At 37.5% G+C, this 27,293-nt stretch overlaps 1 protein-coding gene across 1 annotated transcript in view; it reads right to left on the reverse strand.

Annotated features, from left to right (window-relative positions):
- Nucleotides 1-27,293, reverse strand: part of LOC145985636 (relaxin receptor 2-like) — a 110,549-nt gene that overhangs the window by 1,862 nt on the left and 81,394 nt on the right. The window contains exons 13-20 of the mRNA XM_083119706.1: nt 21,140-21,211; nt 12,687-12,754; nt 11,795-11,956; nt 7,951-8,096; nt 5,311-5,458; nt 3,215-3,344; nt 2,200-2,390; nt 917-1,075 (exon numbers count right to left, since the gene is read on the reverse strand). Coding sequence (XP_082975832.1) covers nt 917-1,075; nt 2,200-2,390; nt 3,215-3,344; nt 5,311-5,458; nt 7,951-8,096; nt 11,795-11,956; nt 12,687-12,754; nt 21,140-21,211 — 1,076 coding nt within the window. The remainder of the gene's footprint in view (nt 1-916; nt 1,076-2,199; nt 2,391-3,214; nt 3,345-5,310; nt 5,459-7,950; nt 8,097-11,794; nt 11,957-12,686; nt 12,755-21,139; nt 21,212-27,293) is intronic.

A 27,293-nucleotide genomic window follows, 5' to 3' on the forward strand; every position in this document is an offset into this window, starting at 1 on the left:
TTCAGTGGAAAACTATGATGAATTGAATTGTTTTATTTTACTTTGCTTTTTTTACCACTTTTGTCTAGTGCGAAGATAATGATCAATAGTGAGAAGATGTAATTTATGAAAGGACAAACCCCCATGGACAACACACAACCAACAAATTGATATGATTTGTTTGTTTGGTTTGTTGTTTTAAGAAATGTTTTATGCACAGATAGGCTAATCGGAACCGGACCTACAGTTTAAAGTGGGATCGGAACCATTGCGGAATGTGCCTCCACCGGGTAACGAACTGTAAGTGAGGTTGACACTTCGGTTCCTTTACATCCAAGAGTAGTAAGGTTCTGCTAAATCAAGAACTGCTTTGAACTCAGAACTCTAAAGATTTAGATTCATTTTCAAAGTTGAAAGATATTAATAAGTAGTTTCATGTAGTTTCATCATCCAAACCAATGGGATGAGTAGCATTGGTTCACCTTAAATATTTAGCTGCTGTTTTTTTTTGTTTTTTTTTTACTATTCGTAGTTCTTTGCGAGGCTCCATCGGAAACAAACGAAACTTTGAGGTATTAAGTCTTTGTGATGCATTATTATGTTCAAATAGACATCCACTACGCTAGTCTCAGAATATTGATTTTTCATGCTATGAAAATCTTGATATTAAATGATATCTAGAAGTTAACATGGAGACATCTCAGCTACAACTTATTTTTTTTAAAGATTAAGAAAATCTCACAGTTATGAAGGAAATTGCCAGTACTCCATTTGATTCATTGTTACAATAAAACTTCGTTAATCCATGCAAGAGAGACATTGTCAAATTTTAAATTAAACCTTGAAGCTGGGAAACGTTGTTCTGAGAAGAAAGTACAGTACCTACATAATTTCTAAGCGGTTAGGTTACACTGGTCCATGAAAGATTCATACATACCTCCACCTGAGGGATGCCTGACTTTCGGATGATGTCCTAACTTGTAGCTGATGTCTCGTAGCTGGCCCCTAAATTTTGGGGTGGAGAATGTGTACAGAAAAGGGTTGATCGCCGAGTTCACTGGGATTATGAAGACCATCACCCAGGCGTTCAAGTGCTCTGGAATATGCAGGAATAGTAACATTAATGATATTTTTCTTATTTGATTGATTGATTGGCTTTACTTTACTTCGCTTTTTGGGCCACTTTTGGCTAATTTGCGAAGATGGGGATGAGTGATGATATGATGAAATTCATGAATGGACACTCGCAAACATCCATGCCCAGGCCGGGATTCGAACCCGGGACCCCTGGCGTCGTAGCACGATGTGCTAACCACTCCGTCACGGGGGCTGGCTTTTCTTACTTGAATTTACAATTAAATATACTAATTTTCCTTGATTCTGGAAAATTCAGCTTGCATCGTTTTGAACGAAAAGTTACGCTCTGCTCTTGAAACGTTTATTTCAAAAGACCATATCAACCAATATCGACGTATTTTGTTCTATCTGTATTCAAAATCTGTGTACGGATATAACAGCATGCTCGTAATGTTATTCTTTAAATTGATATATTTTTATCTAACACGAAATCAGGTTATCTTTCGTTAGTTTTCCCTACACACTGATGTGGACAAAGGGTTTCTCAAATATACTATTTATTCATTGGTGCAAGAGGGGGCAGCTGGGGGTTAATCAAAAACATTTATATTAACTTTTCTGGATATTATAATATTCTGGAATTCAATTTTATTATTTTTAAAAAATGTGCTATTTCAAGTTTTAAAAATGCCTCTTTGGTAGAACCTTATCCCATTTGTTCTGTTGTGTTAAATGTAATGGCAGATTTAACAACCATAAAAGGTCGTTAAAAATATACTAGATGAATTTTACTTTAGTTGTCGCAAGGTTTATTGTTAGTTTTAAGGAGATTTCACAGACGCACTCTCGGTGAGTGTGATCACTTGATTTTTGATGTCAAGGGAGACGATCGTCTTATTAGATGCCAAATGAGAACCCTTCTCGGGAAATATATTGTTTATATTTTATGGTTTTCTGATAGTGATAATCAGTTCATATTTACCGCTGAATTCAGCAAGGTTGGTATCAACCTCCCCCGCCCTTCCCACAAGGCACATTGCTTACTTTGACTTCATCGTGCAGTCCGAGCAATGCTTTGACCTCATTTCTACATCTTGGAAGAAGTGTTAAGTTTTAGGAAGAGGGTGACGTCGGCACATATACCTGGTATCTGGAAGCGTTGTAAAGCCATCACTTTGAGAATTGCGATCGGTGCCCAACAGAGGACGTCGGTGAACACGATGAAGAAGAAGCGAATGGCGAATTCCGAATCTCCTACGGCCAGTGGCGTTGCGTTCCTGGTTTTCCATATGCTGTAGAACATCCCCGCGTACACCAGCACTATCATAACCATGCTAGGAACAAAACGATAAATACAATACTTCATGTGAAGTGATTGATTTAATTTGAAATTAACATTTCTTTTCTTGTACAAGGTGTCGCATATTGCGTCTACTAATATCAGTTGGCTACACTGTCGGAACGCAGGTGCGCATGCGCAGAAGTCTCCCATGCTTAGGCAGCTGCAAGTCTCGCAATCAGTCTGCCATGGAATAATAATAATAACTTCTTTCTTTAGCAGGCGAGGTTCAGCCGTATGCCGCTCTATCACCTAACCTGTTCAGTTCAGACACAAATCCTGGCAGTTGAGGGGTTCACCCGAACGGGTTCCTTTCAGCCCACTCAGCAGGCACTGCACTGATATACATACATCAGGACGCCAGAGAATAGGCCTTCTCCGACCTGAAGACTTCTGTTTCTGCACGCTGTCATTGGCTTCTATTGTCTGACTCATCGCATCCTGTTGTGACGCTCTGGAACGGGTTGGTGGCAACCCTCGTCTCCGTGCCTGCTGAATGGAACCCGACCGGATGAACGCGTCCACTGCCAAGATTAGTGTCTCAACAGGTGAACATTCCATGGCAGACTGATTGCGAGACTTGCAGCTGCCTAAGCATAGGAAACCTCTGCGCATGCGCACTTGAGTTCCGACAGAGTTGCCAATAGATATTGGTACAATATGTGCCACTCTGTATACATAATTAAAACTTTCCTACGATCTAGAACACTGACCAGCTATCCTGACACTACTCCCTGCCATGCAGAAATCAATCAAAAGCAACATCTGTTGAAAAGGGAAAAGAAAGTAATTTTTAGTCTATCCAGTAAATGAACTCACCTGACGAGATTGACACCAAGGAAAACGAAGGTCGAGTACTGCCAGCCAACGTGATAAGGATCATCTAGATGCAGAGGGAAGCACATGGCATTTGTTCCGTAAAACCTCGTACTCTCCCACCAGTGGACGGCTGTATGAACAAACGAAACTACAAAGTTACTTTCTTTAAATCATTAAGAAATTCCTGTGGATTCTACTTCTCAAAACCCTTAACACAACCATTTACTAAGGAACATATCTTTGAAGTTATTAACACTATTTTAACGTCTAATATCTCAATCAAGATTTGAGCATTTCCTGCATAAGCTTGCACGATAATTTTAGTCATGATGATCTCGTAAATCAGGTAACAGAAAGCTGAGAAAGGATGATTCTCGCGAATGTTCACTGCATCACCTTCCCGGAAATTAATGATTTTTTTTCCATTTGCGCTCTTGAAGTATTTTTTTTACTTTTCTGGACAGGGCGACCCTGCTGCCAGCGGAATGAAAGAAGGAAATAATGGGAAAAGAGTGGAAATGAAGGTAGAGGAAAGGAAGATAACATAGAAAGGAAAGAAAGATAAGAAAAGAAAAGATAATCAAAGAAGAGGATGGAGAAAAATAAAAGGCGGGAAAGAAAAGTCAACAAATGAATAGAAAGGAAAGTTAACAGAAATCTCTCTACTTACTTTGGCGCTGTCGCCTGGAGAATGATACTGGAAGCTGCGAATGATTTTAATCCTTTCTTTCTTTTCATTTCGGTTATTTACGTCCCTTTTATACATTACCTATTGGAGTAATGTGGCGATGAGGGAGAATTATAAACTAAGGAGACAAATGAATGATACTACATCCATGCCTTAGCCAGGATTCGAACCTGGGATGTCTGGCTTCGTAGCGAGTTACGATCATTCTACCGCGGAGGCAAGTATTAAAAAAAATGTTTACGAAACCATGAACTACTAGTTCATATCTTCACAGGGGAACAAGAGCTACACTTTATTAATTTTCTATAAAAGACCGTAATAAAAAGTCAATTAGTTAGGGATTGTGCCATCACAGATATCACAAAAATATTAATCACAGGCCTGCATGGGGTAGAGTCATCGCCTTGTAATCAAGGGGTACCAGGTTCGATACTATGTAGAGGCTCATAGTGGTTCGGATCCCACTTTAAACTCTAGGTCCAGTCCCGATTAGCCTTACTGTGAACTCAAAACGCCAAATCAAACAAACAAACAGGCCTGTATGGGTTTGGATGACTCGCAGATGACTATTGTCCTTGAATAATTTCAGTATGCTGATTCCAAAAATGAAATCCATTTTTACCCATCACGTGTAGTATTTTTCAGAAAATAGCAATATATTAAGTGCCTTTATTTTACAATAAAATGTGTAGTTACATGATTTTATTCTACCTTCTAATATTCACAAGACACATTTACATGAAAATTGTAAACTTTGATTACGTAACTTCCATTTTCGAAGTCCCTCATAAAAATTTCCTTCACAAAATGTCCAAAACTCAATGTTATAATGTAGTGGGTTGATTGAACTTAATGAAGTTGAGAAAAATCCTGATCTAGGGGAAAATCCTGACGTGATGGGAAGAAATTTATGTCATATCCGTCATCAGCATTCAAAATACTTCCAGAATCACCTACTGGTTTGCAAAAATCCGAAATTTCCTTTAATTTTTTTTTTTTTTTTTGCGTTCTGTAATAGATGTAATAGAATGGAAAATATGATAATTTTGATTGTGAAATTGTGAAATATCCTAACGTGATGATGGAGAATAGATATAATGTGCATGATTAGCATTCATAATTCTTCCAGAAGCACCTACTGGTTTGTAAACAACCGAAATTTCCTTTGTTTAAATTTATTTTATTTCGTTCTGTAATAGGCGTAATGGAATGGCGAATATGATAATTTTGATTGTGAAATTGTGAAAAATCCTGACGTGATGGGAAAAAATGGACGTTATTTCCGTCATCAGCATTCAAAATACTTCCAGAATTACCTATTGATTTGAAATCATCAGATTTATTTTTTCCAAAATGCAGGGTGGTGTAATGACTATGAAAGAACAATCAACCTAATACGGCTACTCACCTGGGATAATGGCGACTGCGATGCCGAAAGTCCAGATGATGAAGATGGTGAGGTAAGCTGACCGCATGGTGAGTTTGTGTCCTCCGAATGGAATCGTGATGAATAGGAAACGTTCCAGCGACATGAAAGCAAGGATCAACACAGACACCTGGAAACAGAAAGAAGAAAGAAGTTTTCACTTCCTATCTTTTCTTTTGCATGTTGCTGTTGGAAGTCATAATTCTCGATTGCTGAACAGCGGATGTTGAAAAAGAAAAAGGTAAACACGCTGCAATTGTGAAAGAGCGCTCTTGTATGCACGTGTGGACTACAGAGCGAGGGCCGGAAAGGAGGGAGTGAGTGAGTGAGACAGGAGGCTTCATCTATCGCGTTCGTGTACTACTGTAAAGGGAAACAAGCTTCACACTATTAAGCCCACCATAGGTGCATGGCGTTCCTCGTCTCGCTCCTCCCGTCGAGAAGAAGTTCTTCTAACTCGACCGCGTATTCGACACAGCTGTCTAACCCATGGTCACTTGCTGCAAGGGTTGGACCCTCTAATGTGTCCCTTCTGCAATGTCGTTTCAAGCATTCGGCACATTCTTCTTGAACTTTTAATCTTCTCAACTGTATATCTTCCCTGTTGGGAGACAATGACAGTGTTTTGAGAGGAGACGGACTTTCCCACTATCTATGAGGAAGTTTTTAGTATATTCTTACATTTTTAATGTGAAGTATTTGTCTTGTGCAGGTCCCTTTACAACCTTGCACTTTAACTTTCCCCAATGGGCTTTTTACACCCCTTTTGAAACTTTTAGGTAAGAATTTTAGATAAGGGGATATTTCCCCGTATCCATGAAGGGCTGAAAAATGCCGACGCACCCAAAAATTTTACTTATTCATTCATTCATTCACTTTCATGGTAATATTTTGAAGAGTTGATTAACGACAGTGGCGCAATCACAGGGGGTGGCAAGTGTACCTGCAGGGGGCAATTACAGCCCACAACTTCAAATTTTATGCAAATAAAAACATTTCTCGTAAAATTGTCTTGCTCGCTTCGCTCGCAATACCTGCTTTTCTTAGTCTTATCAAGTTCAGAAACGTAGCTAGGGGGCGGCGGGAGTCGGTCCTTGGCGCCGAATGATCTAAATGAAAATAAGCTGTAAAATTGATTGATTGATTTGTGGTCTTAAGTCCACTTTGCGCACAGAAAGACTAATCGGGTCGGGACCTACTTTAAATTGGGATCCGAACCGCTGTGCCATGTGCCGACACCCGGTACCGAACCCGGGACCCCTTGATCACAAGGCGACGATGTTACCACTCCACCATCGGGGAGGTAAAAAAATTGTAAATGAGAGAATGCATTTGCGTCCCGTGAAATTATTTGCGCTCTATTAAATCAATATTAATTTCAGCCTGCAAAAAAATTGGATCTAATTTTCTTTTCATGCTCGCTTCGCTCGCAATATAGCATTATTCTCTGTAATGCATTGTAAATTACCAGACAGAGAAATAAGACTTGTCTTAATTGATTTTGTTTTAAATCCATGAATAATTGTTTTGAGGAAACTGAGCGTGCACATTTGAGAGACAATTTATGTAATTTCTGCTGTTGGTTTATTGTGAGATGGATGAATTTATTGTGTAACGTAATTATTTAAATAATATGTTTCACATATATGCAACATGGAGCAACGGGGACACTAAATTGTGCACACAATTTAGTGTCCACGTCGCTCCATGTTGCATATATGAAACACATATCGTGCATGAAAGTTTTACAGGGTCCTGCGTTCAGCTTTGGGCGCCTTGACGGCATACGCTTAACGGCCGCCCGGACGCCAACTTCCGTCAAATCCCGTGCAATATCTCCGCTATGAAAGCTGATAGCTTCGAAATGATTTCAAGTTCTCAGAATTATAGTTACAATTGCATTCGAAATAAGCACGTTAATTGTCACGGGGGATGTTGAAAATGTTGTCCTCGTGCATCCACTCGTTTTTGGCATGTTTTTAGGAACTTTAATGTTAATGTAAAAAAAATTATATTTGGAATGCATTTATCACGCATTTTCAGTCTTTCAAAAATAGTTTGTGTGCTTGTTTTCCATTATTAATGTGAAATTGAACTTATTCAAAAATAATTCAAATCGTTTGTTCGAACACAAATGCTTTAGTACCAACTTCTACCCCCTTTCAGCATAATTTACAAGGGTAATAACGTCTTTGATACTACTACTACTACTACTAATAATAATAATGTTGGCCCCGGATTCGAAACCCGGCTTGGGCATGAACGTTTGTGAGTGTCCATTCATCAATTTCATCATATCATCACTCATCCCCATCTTCGCAAATTAGCCAAAAGTGGCACAATTATTATTATTATTATTATTATTATTATTATTATTATTGGTGCGTTTATCCTGGTACTTGCCCCCCAGACAAAAATTCGTGGTTGCGCCTCTGATTAACGTACTGATTTATTTTACAATTAGCAAGTCGGAAGCGTCTTGCGATTTTAAACTAAATCACACTAACTTTTGTGCGGGGAATTTCTAATAGATTCATTTTAAGAACTACACTAAATAGTACTGTAATATTTCTAAAATGTATAAGTAAGCAAAGATAATTAAATCGAACAACTAACACTCACCTCTGATGAAGTCATGGCGATGATGCCAACGATGGTGCAGTTCCAAGACGTCATCCAGATGTTCGCCATCTTGTTGTAGATGTCTCTGTACTCGATGTCTCTGCTGGCAATGACGAACAGATACACGCCCATCAGGAAATCAGAGACTGGAAGTTAGAAAAAATAAAAATAATAAGTGTTAGTTGCTTCAGATGGAGCTTTGGCTTTCAATTAACAGACGGAAATCCATCTCTTGTTACTGCAGTTCGCATTCCTCAAGCTCTATTAGCTCGAGTTAAGATGAGGAGTTACAGATACTCACCGTGTGTGCATTTATTTCAATATCGTCGGAATGGGCAATGCTACTAAAGAAAAACCTGGGCGTATGCAAGAGTATGAATTTCTCCCCATGTTACAAGTGGAAGCGTTTTTTTATGTCGATTATTAAGCTAGATACGATGCTTGAAAAATATGATGAGTGAGAATTTTCAGAATCCTATGTACGAGGGTGTGCTGATAAATATTAAGCCTTACCAAGAATAAATTGAGCTAGGAGGCTGAAATTTGCAGGGTGTACTGGCCAATTCTTCTATATGTATTGGTGCAAAAATGGCAGCACCTCCAGAAAAGCTCTCCAAAGACGTCATCCTGTTGCATGACATTGCCTTGCCACACACTGCAGGTGAAACAATGGCGACACTGACCTCTCATCCACCCTATTCGCTGACTTGGCTTCATCTGACTATCATCTGTTCCCCATCTGAAAAACTTCTAACGGGACAACGATTTGAAACATGATGACGCCTTTGGAGAGCTTTTCTGGAGGTGCTACCATTTTCACTTTGGACCTGAAAAACAAAGGGAAGTTAAAAATCATAGAAAGTAGATTTTTGCACCATTACATACAGAAGAATTGACCAATACACCCTGCAAATTTCAGCCTTCTAGCTCAATTTTTGGGGGGTAAGGCTCAATACTTATCAGCCTCCCATCGAATTACTTATGGAGAAAAAGAAACTCAACAACTTCAACTTCAAGTTGCAGCTAATCAAATTGAAGTTTCGACTTTTCCGCTGGTCACAATTATCATCAATCTATCGTCTTCTCGTTGATACTTTTTTCTATGCCATCAGAAGTTTGATATTCCCAAGAGAACAAATAAGATAATATTCCCATAAGTGTAATGTTAAATTTCCTCTCTCTCTCTCCTACAATCATCCTGGCATAGACGTCCCCTTCCAGAGCTCCCCGCGCTGAAGGTTCGCTCGCGTAGGAGGAGCAAAGTGGTCAACCCGTCATGAGAAACAGACGAGTTAGTTTCAGAGGAAAGAGATTATCCACAGTAAACATGTTCCGCTTTCCAAACTTCGAGCTAAAATATAGAATTCGCGTGTTTCTCTCTACTGAAACTGGGATGGACAGAGAGTATTCATTTTCTCTGTGGTGTGACCAGGAATGTCATCGGTGGAGGGGTGCAACCAGGAGCAGTTATGCTTTCTGTGTTCAAAGTAAAGTTCTAAACCTCAGAAGAAGGTTGCCACCACTAGATGATCTGTTGTCTGCTGTGAAACCTTGGCAACCATCAAGCGAATGTTTCCACCCAGTGAGAGGAGAACTAGAGACAGCACTTGCTTTGTTCTCTGCTAGCCAGCCAGAACTCGCCCTTCCCTTCATGCGAGGAATTTGATCGCTTGGTTTTCATATTCACAGCGGACGGGAGGGGATGGCAACCGACTCATAGGCACTTTAGATGGCTTTTGCTTACCCTTTCAAAGAACTCGTGCAACAACACCGAACATAGTTTGCAACAACATCCCGCAGACGACAGATCACAGGAACTGCACCAGGGTAACTCTTCTGGCCTGGTAAGTCAAAATGATGGACCCGATTTCAGACATTTATTCTGTGAAATATAATAAACAAATGTTAATGTGAGACATGTGCTAAGAAAGGTAAACTGTCAAAGTTTTTTTCAAACAAATCACAAGTGTTCTATGTGAGCACCTCGCGTAACACGGCGCACATCAAGCCGATAGTCTATCTCCTGCCAAACCTTGTGTAGCATGTTGCGGTCAATATCAGCAATGGCTGCTGTGATGCGGGCACGCAGGTCATCCATTGTTGTTGGAAGTGGTGGTACGTAAACATGATCCTTGACAAAACCCCACATGAAGAAATCACATGGGGTCAAGTCGGGGGAACGAGGTGGCCAATGAAGGAGAGGTCGATCCTCCGGAGATGCACGGCCTATCCAACGTTGTTCCAATGCCCCATTGTGATGGTCCCGAACGCTGCCATGGTAATGCGCAGGGACACCATCCAATTGGAGAATGAAATCTGCGCTATCCTCTACAAGCTGTGGAAGGAGCCATAGTTGCAGCATATCAAGGAAAACAAGTCCTGTCACAGTACGTTCATGGAAGAAAAAGGGCCCATAAATCTTTTCATGGGAAATCGCACAAAAGGCATTAACTTTGGGAGAATCGCGTTCGTGTTCAACAAATTCATGAGGGTTAGCAGTTCCCCAAATCCTTACATTGTGTCTATTCACTTTCCCTGAAAGGTGAAAAGTTGCTTCATCACTGTAAATTAACCTCTCAGAGAACCCATCCGTTTCCATTAATGCGAGGAAATCAGCACAGAAGGACGTGCGCAAAGCATAATCAGTGTCTTTTAAGGCTTGAACTAGTTGCAAGCGGTAGGGTTTCATTTGTAAACGTTTCCGCAGAACCCGCCAGACAGTTTTCTGTGGAAGTTGAAGTTCTCTCGCTGCCCGGTAGGTGGACTTCCGTGGACTTCGCACGAAACACGTGCTCACTCGTTCAACTGTCTCTTCCTCAGTCGACGGACGGCCAGTCGATTTTCGTTTACAGATGCAGCCCGAATCTTTGAAATGTTCATACCACTTACGAATGGCCTTCCCCGTAGGTGGTTCTCTCCGATATTTGGTACGGAAATGCCGTTGCACACTAATAACAGACATGTTCACATGATAATCAAGCACACAGAAAGATCTGTTCTCCGGTCAACGCCATTTTCCTGCTCGCTGCTCGCTGCTGACTCCTAGCGGTAGAAAGTGGAAACACTGCATGGAAACTAAACTTTGAAAGTTAATCTTTCGAAGCGCATGTCTCACAATAACATATGTTTATTAGATTTCACAGAATAAATTTCTGTAATCGGGTCCATCATTTTGACTTACCCTGTATAATTTACCATCTTTCCAGCATTTGACGTTCTCCTTTATACGGAAGCTGGGCGAAATAGTGGTTATGCCGCTACCGATTAGCCTATCTGGCGCAAAACGATTTGAAATCATAAGATCAGTTGCACATTGAACCTATAGCAGCAACAATTTTTTTCGAATTTTTTTTTTAAATACAGGGTGTCCAAAAAGTCACGCAACCGAGATTTTGAACGTACGTAACTTTTGCACAAAAAATGACAAGAAAATCATGCTCTACATGAAGGTTCAGCACGCTAAAAAACATACTAAGTTTTTGTACGAAGAAAAACCAAACATGAATGGAAGACAGGTTTGGAGTTTCTTTCAACAATTTTTAACGTGTATCGATGATCGATGGGTATTTATCGAATTGAAAAAAGAACGATAAACTATAATGCATTTTATGCATTACAGACAATTTATGAGGTTAATTTTGACATGTTTAAAAGAAGGAGTTTTTTTTTTTTAATTACGAGGTGTACTGGCAACATTGGTCGTGTCAGAGGGCAGTACCAAGTGTGCCTGACCTATGACTATTATTCAATCAATGCCCAGAATTCCAAGTGAATGGTTGAGTGTTCAAATATTCGATGCTGTTTCTTAAAAAAAGAAGAAGTATCATGAAATGGCAACAATTACCAGCTAAATTCCGTATGAAGAGACTGAGTATCCTGTTGTCGTCCCTGGCCACAAACCTGCCCCACATAACAAGGCCGTTTCCTAAGCAGGTGAGGATGGCCACAACCCACACAGTGACTCGCAAGACGGGTCGCACCAGGAGATGTTCAAAGGAGGATAGCCCTGGAAATAAAGCACATGCTCATTAACTTTAAACGATACAAAGCCTCTTGTCATCAGTTCAAGAAATCACATTTTTATCCCATATTTTGTTACATTGTACTGGTTCTCTTTGCTACCTCTTTAGGTCAATTTCTGTGTTGAACTGTTCATTGCTATGATTTGGACTTATTTTTTGTCGCTTTCCTATTATTCTCTTAAACTTCTATTAAATCATCCTAGACAGACAATAGTTGTTTTAACTTTGGTTATTCAGTGTAATTTAGTGATACCTTTTCCAAAGTCTAAAGCTAATTAATAACTGAAAAAAAATATTTAATAATCGATGAAATTATCAAATTCATTTTAATATATAGCCTATTGATAATTACGTTTTCAGTGCCTTTTTCTTGGTCAATATATTTTTAAGTGTAAAACATGTTATTTGCCCCGATAGAGTCGAAAATTTGCAATGATTTTTTTTAGAAAATGTTACTCCGAATTTAATCTATTTGAAAATCACGGCGAACGTAAAGCACTAAAAAGGGAAGAAGATACAGGAGATATGTCAAAAGTATGGATTTTTTTTCTAATAGGTCCGTCTTGAAAGCCGTTTTCTGTTAATTAGTGAATTGTAGGCTATAATTTATGAACAAGATTTAATGCTTTGAATTTTTGTAAATAGTCGGAAGTTGAGTTCTTGTACTTTTTGTAGAAAAAGGCGTGCATGTATTTATTTAAAATTGACACTTACCGTCAGTGTGTGGCCTACATTTTGGCACTCGAGGTGCGTAGGTACAATAGTAGAACTTCTTGAAGTATCTACGACAAAAATAACGTGATTACATTCAACAAACTTCGAAATAAAATTTCAGGTATTACCACTACAGTCCAAACTACGTAAAGGATTAAAATTCCAAATTCTTATGTCTAATTTAGTTAAGAGTTATTACTGAAAGAAGATGAATCAATTTCGCTGACTGAAGTTAGAATATATGCACTATCAGCTGAGTTATGAAGACAACTTTCGTTTTCTCCACAAATTACGCTTTTCAATATGATTTCCGAATATCTTTCCAAGCAGGGACGGCGACAGGGGTGGGCACGGGTGGGCAAGCGCCCACCCAAAAATTCCTATGCCCACCCGATTGCCCACCCAATCAAATTCAATGAATACATATACTTGAGAATATTTGAATGACTCAATATTCTGGTATTCATAACATGTATATTTTACTTGTGACTATACTAGACATGTTGACATATTATCTATTTATTTGTCTCTTATTTTTTGTGGCAGAGATTAAGGATCATGCCTTTTCTTACACTCAACCACATTATTATCAACCCATAAAAAGCCAATTTTGTCATCAGAAAGTGAAAGTAATTACTAGAGCTATTGAAACAAAAAAAACTGTGATCAAATTAATACTTCTATGATTAAAAGCAACTAGTAGGCTTAGGAAGCTCAAAATTATGCAGGGTATTATCAAGATTAGATCAGAATTTAGGGTGAACTTGAGGACTGCAGCTCCAGGTCTTCACTGGGAAAGACTCTACATACGTATATGCGTAAATCGCGGCCTGACTATGGTTAAAATAATCTGCAAATAAACAAATAAAAACATCATCTTAGCGCTACTTCCTCCAGCAACATAATAAATTATTTCGACATTTTAATTATTATTAGAATAATTTAATCAAGAATACTTAGATGGGAAGGCCATGTGACACGAATGGCAGAGGAAAGAATAGTTTACAGGATTCTTGTTAAGAAACCTGATGGTAAGAGACCAGTAGGAAGGCCAAGACGAAGATGAAGGAATAACGTTGAGATAAACCTAAAGGAAATCGGTAAGGATGGGAAAGATTTGATTGATCTTGCCCCGGATAGGGACAGATGGAAGGCTTGTGTTGCTGCAGCCATCAACCTTCGGGTTTAAGTATGCTAGAGAGTGTAGTATAGTTTTAATCAGCTCTGCATTGAAATTCCCCAAGTGTCCCTTTCTTTATTTCATTACAATTTTTACATAACTGTCATATTCAAATACCAATATGGTATGTAAAATATCAACTTTATATTCGTTATACTAATAAGAAGGAATCACAATAATCACTACAATACCGAACTGAATAAATTTTGATAAACCAGTTATGTATGGCAAAAGCTACAGAATTATTCAATTGCTAATGAGTGGCTTATGCTATTAAGAAATCCTCGTCCCACGCATAAATTTGGCATATGAATCAGCCGAAAATGTCAACAGAATCTGTAGATACAGCTGAAGTAAAGAAAAAAAGTTATGTTTTTAAGCCCACTTTTATTCTCAGATAGACTAATCGGGACTAAACCTACAGTTAAACTACAGTGTAGTCCGAACCCGTGTGCATTGTGCTTCCACCAGAGGAGGGGGAGTCGAACACAGGATCTCTTCATTATAATGCGACAACGTTATGCCATTGGAGAAAATATATACAGAAAGAACTCGTAACAAACGTGTCATTTTACCTCTACAGAAGATGCGTCCATTTTAAGAGGGTGTATTGCCTGGAGACAAATATTTAAGACTTTTAGAAAACAATGTCATTGTTCATGGAATTAGCTGTCTTGATGTACTAATGAACACTGTGCAATGTGTTTCATTAGTAGAAACTACCACCTCAACATTCGAAGTGGCATGTACTAATGAAACTCCATTTTTGGAACAGTAAGTTGTGGATGATTTGTTTTATTTTAAGTCATTTTTTCTGCTAATTTTGATAATGACGACAATAAGGTTCAATGGTGATTAGATGAAAGTGACGAAGGGGCGGAAACAAACACAGCGGACACTCAAAATACAAACCCCTATAAATTATTACTTCGACTTTGGTTCCAGGCGCCAGGGACTCGTTGCCCTGCAAGAATGAAGTTTGGAGGGTATGCTGTACAGGACAACAGAGTGTGTTCGAAATGCCATACAACCCAAGTCATCTATGAAAAATAGATTAATTATTCCTGGCACGATGATCAACTTCGATGAATTCCTTGTGTCGTAAATCATTTTGTTACCTCAAAAAATATGTTCATATAACCATACGTGTATTGCTTCTCCCGCACGAGTAACGTGACTTAGTTCAGAAAACGAATATCAACTTAGCTAATAATCTCTTCAATTCTGAACAGATTTTTCAATCTTACTTTAGTCCAGGCAAATTAGAAAAAAGAATGGAAAAAATTCAAACAGAGATAAAAATTGGTAGATATCACCAGTATGGTATTTCAAACAACATACTAAAAGTCCCCGACAATCCGAGTTGTGCTCTGTCCGCCATATTGGAAAATGGCGGATGAACGGTGACGTTTGATCATAATTGCTTTATTAACTAAAAATGGTGAAGGCTGAGCCGAAAATGTGTTCAGACATAAATTAAAGAAAATAAAATTTCCAATAACTGTAAGAAGATAATTTTTTGTGATTTAACCTACCATTTCACTGTTAATAATATATGTAATTTCTTTAAGGGTGCTGCCCGTTGTGGAACTTCGATGTAATGGATCTGATCATCAGAAAACAAACTGAATAACCTTTTTGGCAAGGCAACAATGAATATAACGCAATATTGTATTATTTGTGAACAAACGTTGAGTGAAGGTGACACTGTGGTTGTGATAAAAGGCTTAAATGCTATAAAGAGCAGCAGTTTACGTCGAAAAGATGGAATATTTGAGAAATTGGAAAATGAGACGAATGTGAGGTTACATATTAAGTGCCGTAAAGACTATACTCGTGAGAGTAGTATTACTGCTGCAAGTAATTGTTCACCACAAAATTCAATACTCCTTCGATCAGCACTACATATACTTCACTTCAAATGTGATTGCTTGTCTTGCAGTGAAGTTTGTGATTTTCAAGCAGAATTGAAAAAAAATGTGAACAGACGAGTTAAAATATTTGAAGTTCGATCCTTAACATTCAAGGATCTAATCATTGAAGCTGCCATCAAGAGGAACGATGATTGGGGAAGGACAGTGCTTGATCGAATGCACACCGTTATTGATCTAGTTGCAGTTGAGGCTAGGTATCACCATCCTTGTTTCACTAAATTTTACTCATCCTCACCTACATCGGGAAAACGTGGTAGGCCTGAAGATGAGTTTATTTCTATGGCATTTCTGCAGTTATGCTACTACCTTGATAATGATAACGACGAGTGTCAGTACTCGATGAATCAACTTATGACGAAGATGATGGATTATCTTCCACAAGATACTGATGTCTCAGAAACAACTCTTAAGAAACACCTATGTGATCACTATGGAGAAGACATAATAATAACAAGACGTAAAGGGCAAACCGCTACAGTATGTTTCCGTGATACAGGATATAAAATATTATCCAAAAGTTGGTACACACAGAAAGAAGAAGATCCAAAGAACAAAATACTTAGAATTGTTAGAACTGCTGCCGCAATAATTCGGGAAGATATACGATCTGAAACATATGCCAAAGATATGTATCCAAATCCACATTAATGCTTGAAGACAGCTGATGATATGGTTCCAGAGACATTAAGGGTCTTTACAGAGGGTGTGATTATGAAACGAATAAAAGGAAATGAAGACTCCATCAAAAGAAAATGTGCGTGTATTGAGCATGCTATTATATCAGCAGTAAGACCACGGTCATTCAATTCAATGATTCAGATTGGACTTGCAGTTCATCCACATAGATATTTTGGTTCAAGAAATATTATTGATATGTTATCAAGCATGGGTTTATGTGCATCCTACAATGAAACCGTATTGTATCGTAGTTCTGCAATGTTAAGTGATGAGGAAATTGCTGTTGACAAGGAATTATTGAATCAGTTTGTATTTGATAATGCAGACGTCAATGTTCGGACCTTGGACGGACTAGGAACTTTCCACAATATGGGGAGCATTATGTGCACTACTCCTGCAAGATCTGTTCATCCCAGAAAATAAATTGTTCGGTTGAAGAAGCAATCACCAGAATGTTACCTTGCCAAATTTGGTAATGTTCCATTACGCACATACGTTGTGCATGCTGTCCGTGGCCTGGAGAAAATCAAGATTAAAGAAATTGAATACACCAAAGAGGTAGCACCATCAGTGCATGTTGCATCACTTCTTGATTTTGTATGGATGTGTGGAAACCACCTTACCTTGTCACCAAGTCCAAGTTGGAGTGGTTATATGGAGCTTGCCACTGAAGGTAGCAATGAATATCACATTTCTGAAGTAAGTATATTACCATTTATAAAGCTGTTGCCGACAAGTCCAGATGCCATATACTCATCCGTTATGTTCGCAGTTGACGACTGCATGAAACATGGTCAAAAGACATGTATTGTTACTTTCGACCAACCTCTATATCTGAAAGCCTCTGAAATTGTTGCGGCTTCTCTAGACAACGGATATATGTCGTCAGTTGTCCTTCGTCTAGGTCGATTCCACATGCTTATGTCGTACGTGGGAGCGATAGGATACATGATGAGGGGAAGCGGATTGGAAGAAACTTGGTCAGTAATATATATTATTCGTTACAAGTCGGGAAATAAAAGTGTAAAACTTCAATCAACACAAGGAAAATTTGATTACAAAATAATGGGAAAAGTTTCCACAGAGTTAAATTTATTTTTTACATTATTGGATTATATTGGTTAAATTTATTTTTAACATTATTAAATAGGTTGGTTAAATCACAAAAATTTATCTTCTCACAGTTATTGGAAATTTTATTTTCTTTAATTTATGTCTGAACACATTTTCGTCTCAACCTTCACCATTTTTAGTTAATAAAGCAATTATGATCAAACGTCACCGTTCATCCGCCATTTTCCAATATGGCGGACAGAGCACAACTCGGATTGTCGGGGACTTTTAGTATGTTGTTTGAAATACCATACTGGTGATATCTACCAATTTTTATCTCTGTTGGAATTTTTTCCATTCTTTGATGACATTTTGCCTACTTTTACTGGACTACTTGTTTATTACTTACGAGTGATATTTTGTCAATATAGCCTTTCATTAGCCTAGGAATACTTCATGGACAATGAACAAAGAATTGGTTTTCCGTGTGTGTTTTAAATCATTCCTAATAAGACGTTCATTTTAATCCAAACATTCAGTGGCGGCGATTAGCAGGGGGTGGTGGGGGGTGTTCTCTCCCCGGCACATATTGCCATTTTTTGCCCCCGCACTGTGTCCTCTTTATGCTAAGTCTTTTGTACGAAAATAAAGTATATTGCCCTTGCCCCTCAAATGTTGGAACCCAATCGCACCTACTGCAAACATTCAGATAGACTTGTCAGTTGTACAAACCTTGTAAGCTAAGAAAAGTGACCCCCAAGAAGTAAAATAACTCTTTCAGTCAAAAACTCATACGATGAACTCGGGAACATGCATTTAAATTACGAGAAACATCACGATCGTCTACCATTGCACTCAGGCCCGTACCCAAGGGGGGGGGGGGACCATGCCTTCTCCTCGAGCCACGAATATTTTTAATTTGAACGTAAAAAAACCTACAAAAATTATGTTGACTGTTTTTCAAATTTTGCGTGAATTTAGATTTTGTTCTTGAGCAAATGAATAGGCTGTTTCTGGACAGAGGCAAGCTCTAGGAGTTTGCAGTCTGAAATATTGAGCTATTTTAGTTCTATAACCATTGATGCAAGGCTATGAGACGTTTCGATTTAGTCGGGACAGTTCATTTCTTTTAATCCATGTCCCGACTTCTTCGTCTCGGACACTACTTGCACCACTACATACATTCTACTGGTTATGTAGGACTTCCTGTACAATACTGTACATTATTAAAATTGTCTGAACTTTTTATGAGTCAAAAACAGTTGTTTGACACTTGACAAATAGGAACCCCCCAGATAGCAAAGTAGACTTACCTCAAATCCACATTAAGTTTGCAATGCAAGTAACGGGAACTTGCAGGAAAATTTCAGAGCAAGTCTGTAAATTTGCAGCAAATTGAAAGCAAAGGTACTAATTACCAACATTTGAAATTGCAGTAAGTTCTAACTGTAACCTGCAGCTAACTTGCACGATAAGTCTCAAGGCTTGCTGTAAGTTAACATGAAACTTGTAAGGCAGGTGTTAAAGTCTCAAGGGCTTGCTACAAGTTAACCTGAAACTTACAAAGTAGGTGTTAAAGATCTGAGGCTTGCTGAAAGTTAACCTGAAACCTGTATGCAACCCCATTTAAAAGCTTCTTAGTTGCCACTGGTATTTATTTGTACTGTCGATAAGATTCTAAAAGCGAAAATACACCATAGAAACAATATTATGCCAGCAGACACATTGACAGGGTGAAGTCACTTAGCCGTTTCCTTCAGATAATTTATTTATAGGGTTTGTACGGACTCCAAAGTCCTGGACAACTGAAGTAGTCAGGAAAACAAGGCTAGGACAGAGGTCATTGGAAACAAATGATTTCTTTTTTTAAAAAAGCTTTCAAAACCTGGGGAAGTCAGGGGAATTAAATGATTTTTGCTTGGGAGAATTTGTAACCGGAAACACGTTTCGTTTTATCTTCCCAACAATATTCCTTTTGGGTAATATTGCTTATAAAAAGGTTATTTCATTTATTTTAAAAAAAACGTTCAACAAACGTGATTGATTTGATTAACTTACAAAGTTGAAGTGTAACTCTTATTCTTTAGCATGTTAAATCAATACACAGTTATGTAAAGTAAAATACCTGGAAGATGGGTGTGAACCCTCATCTATCAACCCCAAACACATATGTTGCTTTCCGTAAGCTATTTGAATTGTTTGTATTATGCATACATGTAGTCAATCGTATGATACAATTTTTCTTTTCGCTCTCTGACAGAAACAAATGTCAGGGTCAACTGCAAATATTTGTCACGGGGTTGCATACATATAGGTTAGAAAATGCTGTTCTTCAACATTTCGTAGCAAATGAGCAAATTTCTCAAACCACCCTCTCCCATACACTCCCCCCCCCCACACACACACATATATATATATATTGTATAATATGAGAGAAAATTTATGAAAATTCGCCTATGGGTCTGGCACATTCCTCAAAAGAATCCTGGGCACGGGCCTGATTGCACTTTATATCACTGTTGCCGAATACATAAAATCAAGTATGTGCCTTGTATTTTTTTTTCACGAAGGGCAAAATGTAATGCAACACAAGCTTCAACGTAATTCACATTTGTTTCATTATACACTCCTCACAAACATTTTGGAATATTGTTATATTAGGCACAAGTTTGGAATATTAATATATTAGGCAATATGTGATAGGCACAGTAGCATATGGCGGCTTAAAGACGTGAACGTAAATGTATGGCTGCACATGGATGAACACTTCGTTGAAATAATTGTGAACATCAGAGACAACACGAAAGGAAATGGATCAAGTTGCGAGAATATATTAGAAAAGCATATAGAGAAAAACCTGAAATGGAAAGGGAAAAGTAGCAAGAAGAAAATCGGGAGTGTAAGAGAGAAGGAATACATATACGTCTTACATGCACATACATAGTCTTAAATTTATACTGCCCACCCTAATCTATCAATATGGAGCTTCTGCCCACCCGGTCGAAAAATTCTGGCGCCGCCCCTGTTTCCAAGGCATTCTGTAACTGTTGTTTCACTAATAGGCAGAAGGTTGTTGTGCTAGGGTCCACTATTTAACTTGAATCCTGATTGTTATGGTGTAAGGCAACCCCGATAGCTTAGTAGCTAACATTGTAGTCTGGTAATCAAGAGCATCTGGATTTGATTCCCAGTACAGGTACATCTCAGTGGTAGGGATCCCAGTATAAACCGTTGGTTCAGAACCGGTCAGCCTGTCTGCGCATAAAGATAGACTTAACAATCTTTTTGCATATTTTTTTTTTTTTTACTTGAAAATTACATTCTATGATTGTACCGAAACAAACTATTTTACAAACTGTAAAGAGTAATATTACTCGTGCCGTAAAGAAATATTTCGTAAACTGTAGAGAGTAATATTACTAGTGCCGTAAAGAAATATTTCTCAAACTGTAGAGAGTAATATTACTAGTGCCGTAAAGAAATATTTCGTAAAGTGCAGATAGTAATATTAATCGTACCGTAAAGAAATATTTCGTACACTGTAGAGAGTAATATTACTCGCAAAATGTTCACAAGATATGCAATTGAGCAAAACTAAGCATACTCACACAAAATCCAGTTCATGAAGACTGGAAAACATTTCTACATCTATATTCTGAATGTCAATATTCTCCAGGTTTCTGTAAAAGCGAGCAGGTACAGATTAGTTAATGATTAAAAATGCATTATAGAATGACTATGAAATATGAAATTGGTTTCCGATAGTAGTTTGGGGCCACTTCCTGAAAAACCGTAATCCTTGCTGTCGTGCCGTTTTTGAAGGAACTGAAGTTAGGCAAACTTACTCTCAGGGAGTCTTTCTTCTGAAGAATTAATCGTGTGGCTGAAGATAGAGGTTTGTTCCTGTTGCCACTATAACTGAATGGAGTGGTCATGATATTTCAAATTAAAAACTGCGGATTTATCGTCAGAAGATGGTAAGGAATAGTAAATTGTAAACCATTATTTCGACAAGTGGTATGGTATTTCTTTCCTGATCGGCACAGACGCTGTAATCACTGACGTCAAGCAGATTGAGGGCCTCCCAGATAGGTTCAATACCCGGTGGAGGTATATAATGGTTCGGGGTCTCACTTTTAACTGTAGGTCCAGTCCTGATTAGCCTATCTGTGCATAAAACTCAAGCAGATACATTCTCCTGGAATAATCAGGTAGCTCTGAGCAAATGTCATCATGCAACTGCTAAGCAAACCGGGGAATTTGGAGGACGCTTGATCAAGTAGCCTAAATTACGTTTGTAATGATTGTTTATTGGATAATTGTTCCTTGTGATGGTAATTCGTGAAAAGTACAACAACAATATATTACGAATTTCCTGCAGAAGAGGACAGTTTTTGTACCCTTCAATAAAATAGCCACAAAAGAAATTGAAGCATAATGATTTCTTACAACTTGAACATGATGCCATGAAATGCAGAACATAGCGGTGTGTGTGTTCACTATGAAGCAGAGTTAAAATGCCAGTTCTTGACGGAAGGACTGGTGCGAGGAAGAAAGGTTATGCACCAATGGTGAGCTTGATGGTGCGAAACTTGATCCCCGATTCGAACGCCAGTTCGGTATCTTTGACACAGCTCGAGAGGAAGCCGACCGGACACGTATCTGGTTTCGAGTCAGCACCTGTTTTTCTGAAAAGCGCTGTTGTCACTTTTACTTGCAGTGTTTAGACATCCATTCATTCACTGCGACGTTATACTCCCAAGGTATCCACATTGTGTAAAAAAAAAAAATAGCACAACACAATAACACAACCTAACAAAGATGACGCAACCGCAACCTCCCGTTAAGAAATATCTAAATAAACTGAATGGCAACATCTCAATTACTCCACGTGGACTTGACAAGTACTGTCAGTTCCTAAAACGGACGCTATTGGTGGGAAATGCTTCAAGGGGAGGATTTACTGGGCTTCACGTGGACCTGACACACAGTTGTTAGAGGGAAACTGATCTTTCGGAATTTTGTTTGAAGTAAAGTGGCTTTCGAATCAGGACTCGAACTCTACCTCATCCCACCCTCCCTGCCAGGTGTCAAGAAGGGGGCAAGGAAACACATTCTGAAGGTCCCTGGCCATAGGCGGAGTTATGGAGGGGCCAGGGGGGGCCTGGCCCCCCAACTTAAAAAAATACTAAAAAAAATAACACATGATTAAGTTCAGTTATTACATGCAAATCTTGACGTTTGGCATGATGGCATGTGCGGTAATTGAACCGCAATAGCGGGTCTTAGACGATTTGATTGATGTGTACAGTTTGAAGAAAGAAAAATATAAAATGACTGTGTTGAGTCAACAGTTACTGATGAGGCATCAAAAGAACTTTTAAATTTAATTTCTCTATAAAATTTCTGAAGCTTACTATTGTACCGTAACGTTTTAAAGTAATACGAGTATTGTATCAATAAAAAATTAATGAAATGCAAAATGCAATAATCGTACTGTTTTGCTTCTTTTAAAACTGACAACCAATATACTAATTAATATTTGTTTACTTAAGCGAGGAAATTTAACATTTTCAAATCTAAAAGGCCTAGAACTCAGTGTTTTTAAGTTGTTGTTTTTTAATTTCCGGGGGAAGGTCTCCGGACCCCTTATAAGCTAGGGGATATTCAACAACCCTCAGGTACAGTGGGATCCATGAGTATTACCTTGCAAATTATCCATCACCATGTTCGTGCACTTTATTTGACCCAATAACAGCTTCAAGAATTAAAAGAAAACTCAAAACAAGCTGTTGACAACTTCTTCACCAGCATACATAAAAATCCATCACTTAAAAACACATAGAATGTAAGAGAAAAATTAATGAAAATAGTCATGGACAATTTGCACGGTAATACTCATGGATCCCACTACATCATATGCTTCTCCCAGAGTCTGCCCCCCCCCAAAACAAAAGCTCAAACTCCGCCCATGTCCCTGGCTGACAGAAGTTAACCAGAACATTGCCGTCTGCATCAGCAGACTTTGCGGCAGCTCAGCATAGTCTGCTTCGTTACCCATGACCACGTGCCTGGCGACCCAGTAGAAGAAAACTTTATAACTAATTGTGCTTTAAGATAAATACAAGACAATGCCAATCCTATTTTGATATATATCTGCCGCGATATTAAGAAATCAGTATGCCTACATATGGAGTCCACTCTTGTTTTTAATATAACACTGCATAAGAATCAATTTTCCCAAGACACACCAGGTAACTTACACGCATGCATATCTCTGAACAAAACTGCAGAAGCGACCTGACGTAGAAGCTTGCGCTGAAAAATCGGGGAAAGCAGTACACACAGCAAAAACAGGCAATAGAAGCTATCACAAGGATATAAAAATGAGATTTGCAGGTGAAATGCACTCCATTTAACAATACGTAAGTGAATTTTATCGACGGCAACTTACAATAAACATATACATTTTAATAATTTTGGCGAAAACACTTATCACATTAAGACAGTTTATTTAAAGTTTACAACTAAAGATCATTCATATCTCATAAATTACTGTTATTTATGAATATACTTGTAGTTTCCATGTTACAAGTTGTGCACTCATTGTAATATATATATATTTTTAAATGCCACAAGATCATTTGTACAAAATAACAGTACAATACATAGCTCATATTACAAGCAATAACATGTTCAAGGACAAATATTACATTATCGCCTTGTTACTATTTTGCTGCAATAGCTAATGGAAAGTTGAAAATTTCTTTTTTATTGTCCATCTATGACGTACACGCATATTTCCTTATCAATGATAACAGTCAAATTATCTCATTACACAAACTATTGTTTAATAATTTCACTTTTGTTCCTCGTGAGTTGTTTTTCATGTTCACAGAACATGTGTATGTTTCAAAATCCAAAATATAAATTTATATAGTCAGTTTGATATAAAGTTAGGTGATAATACTACTTCAATGTTTTTTCTTAAGTATGTACTATTTAAATACCATTTTACTATTCAAGTACACAAAAATGAGGACTGACAGTGTCAATTATCTTTATATGTTTGACTATTATCCATCTTGTTTTGTCATATATCGTTGGATAAATTAGTTTGGCACTATCATCATTATATAAATATGTTTCCGAAATGTACCGCTTTTTCTTGATAATTAGTGCATAATTTTTACAACTATTTTCGTTCCAAATTCACAAGGCATATAGAACGAAGAAAGAGCAAATTGCAATTTGTTTAATTATTAACACATATTTGAAGGATTCGTGAATTGTACTAAAATGGGTTTGTCTCCTTTCAAGAAAGTAGGAAGGTCTTGTAATAATTGTCAAGTCTGTAAATTCGTTTTCTACTGATACACAACAAAGACTTGTCGATTTACTAGAACAATGAAGATTTACTTTTGAAATACTTCGTTGTTATGTCTTAGTTATGAGTGTTATTTTCAACATTATCTACAGTACTATTTTTCAACCTAGTGGAAATTTTGTATTTTATATTGTAGTTTTTAGGAAACCCATGCATCACTTAGTAAATAGCATTATCGATTGTATATAACTCCAAATTCTCATTATTATTTTAAAATAACTAAAATATGTCAAATATTTATTTGAATTTAATAATTTCATCAAGTGCAAAATTGTAAATCTGTAACTATAGGTGCAAATCCATTGTCGTCTTCTGTTTGCATAGGAAAAAGTGATAGTGATAGTGGATTCTAAACGTAAAGAAAAATGTTTTGCATCTGCCTTGCTTTACTTTAAGCTTAATTTTCACGAAGAGAACATATCACAGTTCTTCAAACTGTATATTTTATACAGTTGTTGTCTTCCGTATTTGATTTTCTTGGATGTTTCATATATTATTCGCAAATATCCGAGTGCTTCTGAACTTACAAATCTGTATATAAACTTCATTCATTTCATAACCTGTATCACGTCTGGCACTAAAAACAGAAATGTAATGCTATTTGTGCCAGAATTGTCCTCGGAACTTACTTAATGGTATTTTTCCAACTAGAAATAATGTATTACTTTCAGGATAAAGTTAATTCAACTAGTTAGTTCTCTTTCAATCACATTTTCAGCATCTTGGTAAGTGCATTGAGCTCTACAAATTTAATTATTTTTTTCATAGAAGATATGTTGTTAGAATGTTCATATATGTTTCCTTCCTCTCTCTCTCTGTCCCAAATAAAGATCATTGAAAGAGGCCTGATTGATATCCTGAATCCTTCAGATTGACTTCAATTAGTTATTATTATGTCAATACTCGTCTTCTTCCTCCATACATTTCAAGCGCCATTTAAAAGTTGTTAACTGTTGTTTGAAGAATTAACATATTCTTTACAAAGGCAAACATAGTATTTATGTCCACAGAAGTTTTGAATCAACTAAATTTTTATACTATATTTTTTTCAACATATTGTAGGATCGATCTGCTGTCTCGAAAGACAGAACAGCGGCGGTTAGACTCTATGCACTGACCATGCTTAACCCACAGAGAAGCCGCAAGGCAGGTCGTGATCTTCAAAGGGTTGCTGCGTCTCGGAGAGTTTTTTTTCGAGGTAGGATCTACATATCGAGAAATTCCATTTACTAACTTTTATATATGAAGATATCTTCTGAAAGACAATATTATCCAAAGTATCCAAACTCAGGTTTCGAAAACTAAAATCGTTCTTTGATAATTTAAAATTAATTACAGCAATTATCAATTCTATGGAAGAACTTCATTAAGAACACGTAAGCTCTGCAACATTTCTGTGACTGTATTACAAATATGAAGCTTCAAATTCAAGATCAGGAGAACAGATTTAACCTCCTTTCCATCAAAACACATTATATTTAACAGTTTAAGGACATAAGTTTGTTCAAAATGGGCGTGTCAAATTCATGTCTCAAAATATTTGTGAAAATATACGTTGAAAATTGTGTTTCCTAAAACTTGGATGAACTGAATATATGAAGAATATGCAGATTTTTAAAAAGAAGTGAATTACGATTGCATATTTTGTCATGTTAAAACGTATCATATATAAATGAAAATATGTCATTCGATTATTACTGTATATTTCAATTATCTCAGAAATAGCATTGGAGCTCGTTTAGGGGCACATTAGACCAAGTGTTTAATTTTCTTCAACTGACAGCTGGCGTAGTTTATTAGGCAGAACCATTTTCTTCCAAAATTTCGGTAATTATTTTCTTCTACGTGGCCATTCGAACTAATGTAAAGCTGACCTTTACATCCGATGGATAGGCCTTACTTATCTAGAAAATAATATAGTTAACTTATTTGCAGACAAGGAATAGCTCTTTTCACAGAGTTCTACTTCATTTATTTATGGTCAGTCATATCTGAGTTACGTTTTAAGACGAGAGTGTCGCTGAAGTTTGTACATGACCAAAACTGGCTTGTTTCCAACTTCCTTGTTCCATTTTCAAGAAGTCAATTTTATGTTTCTAAAATGAAATGATTTTCCCAGAAAATATCTTCTCAATTCGTTTCTCAAACATAATTTTACAATTTTAAAATTTGATTTCACATCTTGTTTATTACTTTATGTGCGGCATGGCATTTGTCTTCAGTGCTTGAAATTTTACTCAAAGTTCTTCCTGTTTTGTGTATCACATTTATTCCAGACTTTCTGCAATTTTATTTTGTATCAGCAAGTGATTGTTCTTTGCAAAGACAAGGCACTTATCAAGCTCAATACACTATATCTTGCTTCCATATTAAAC

This window comes from Lepisma saccharinum, chromosome 3 (genome assembly GCF_977018435.1).
Source record: "Lepisma saccharinum chromosome 3, izLepSacc3.1, whole genome shotgun sequence".
Lineage (NCBI taxonomy): Eukaryota > Metazoa > Arthropoda > Insecta > Zygentoma > Lepismatidae > Lepisma > Lepisma saccharinum.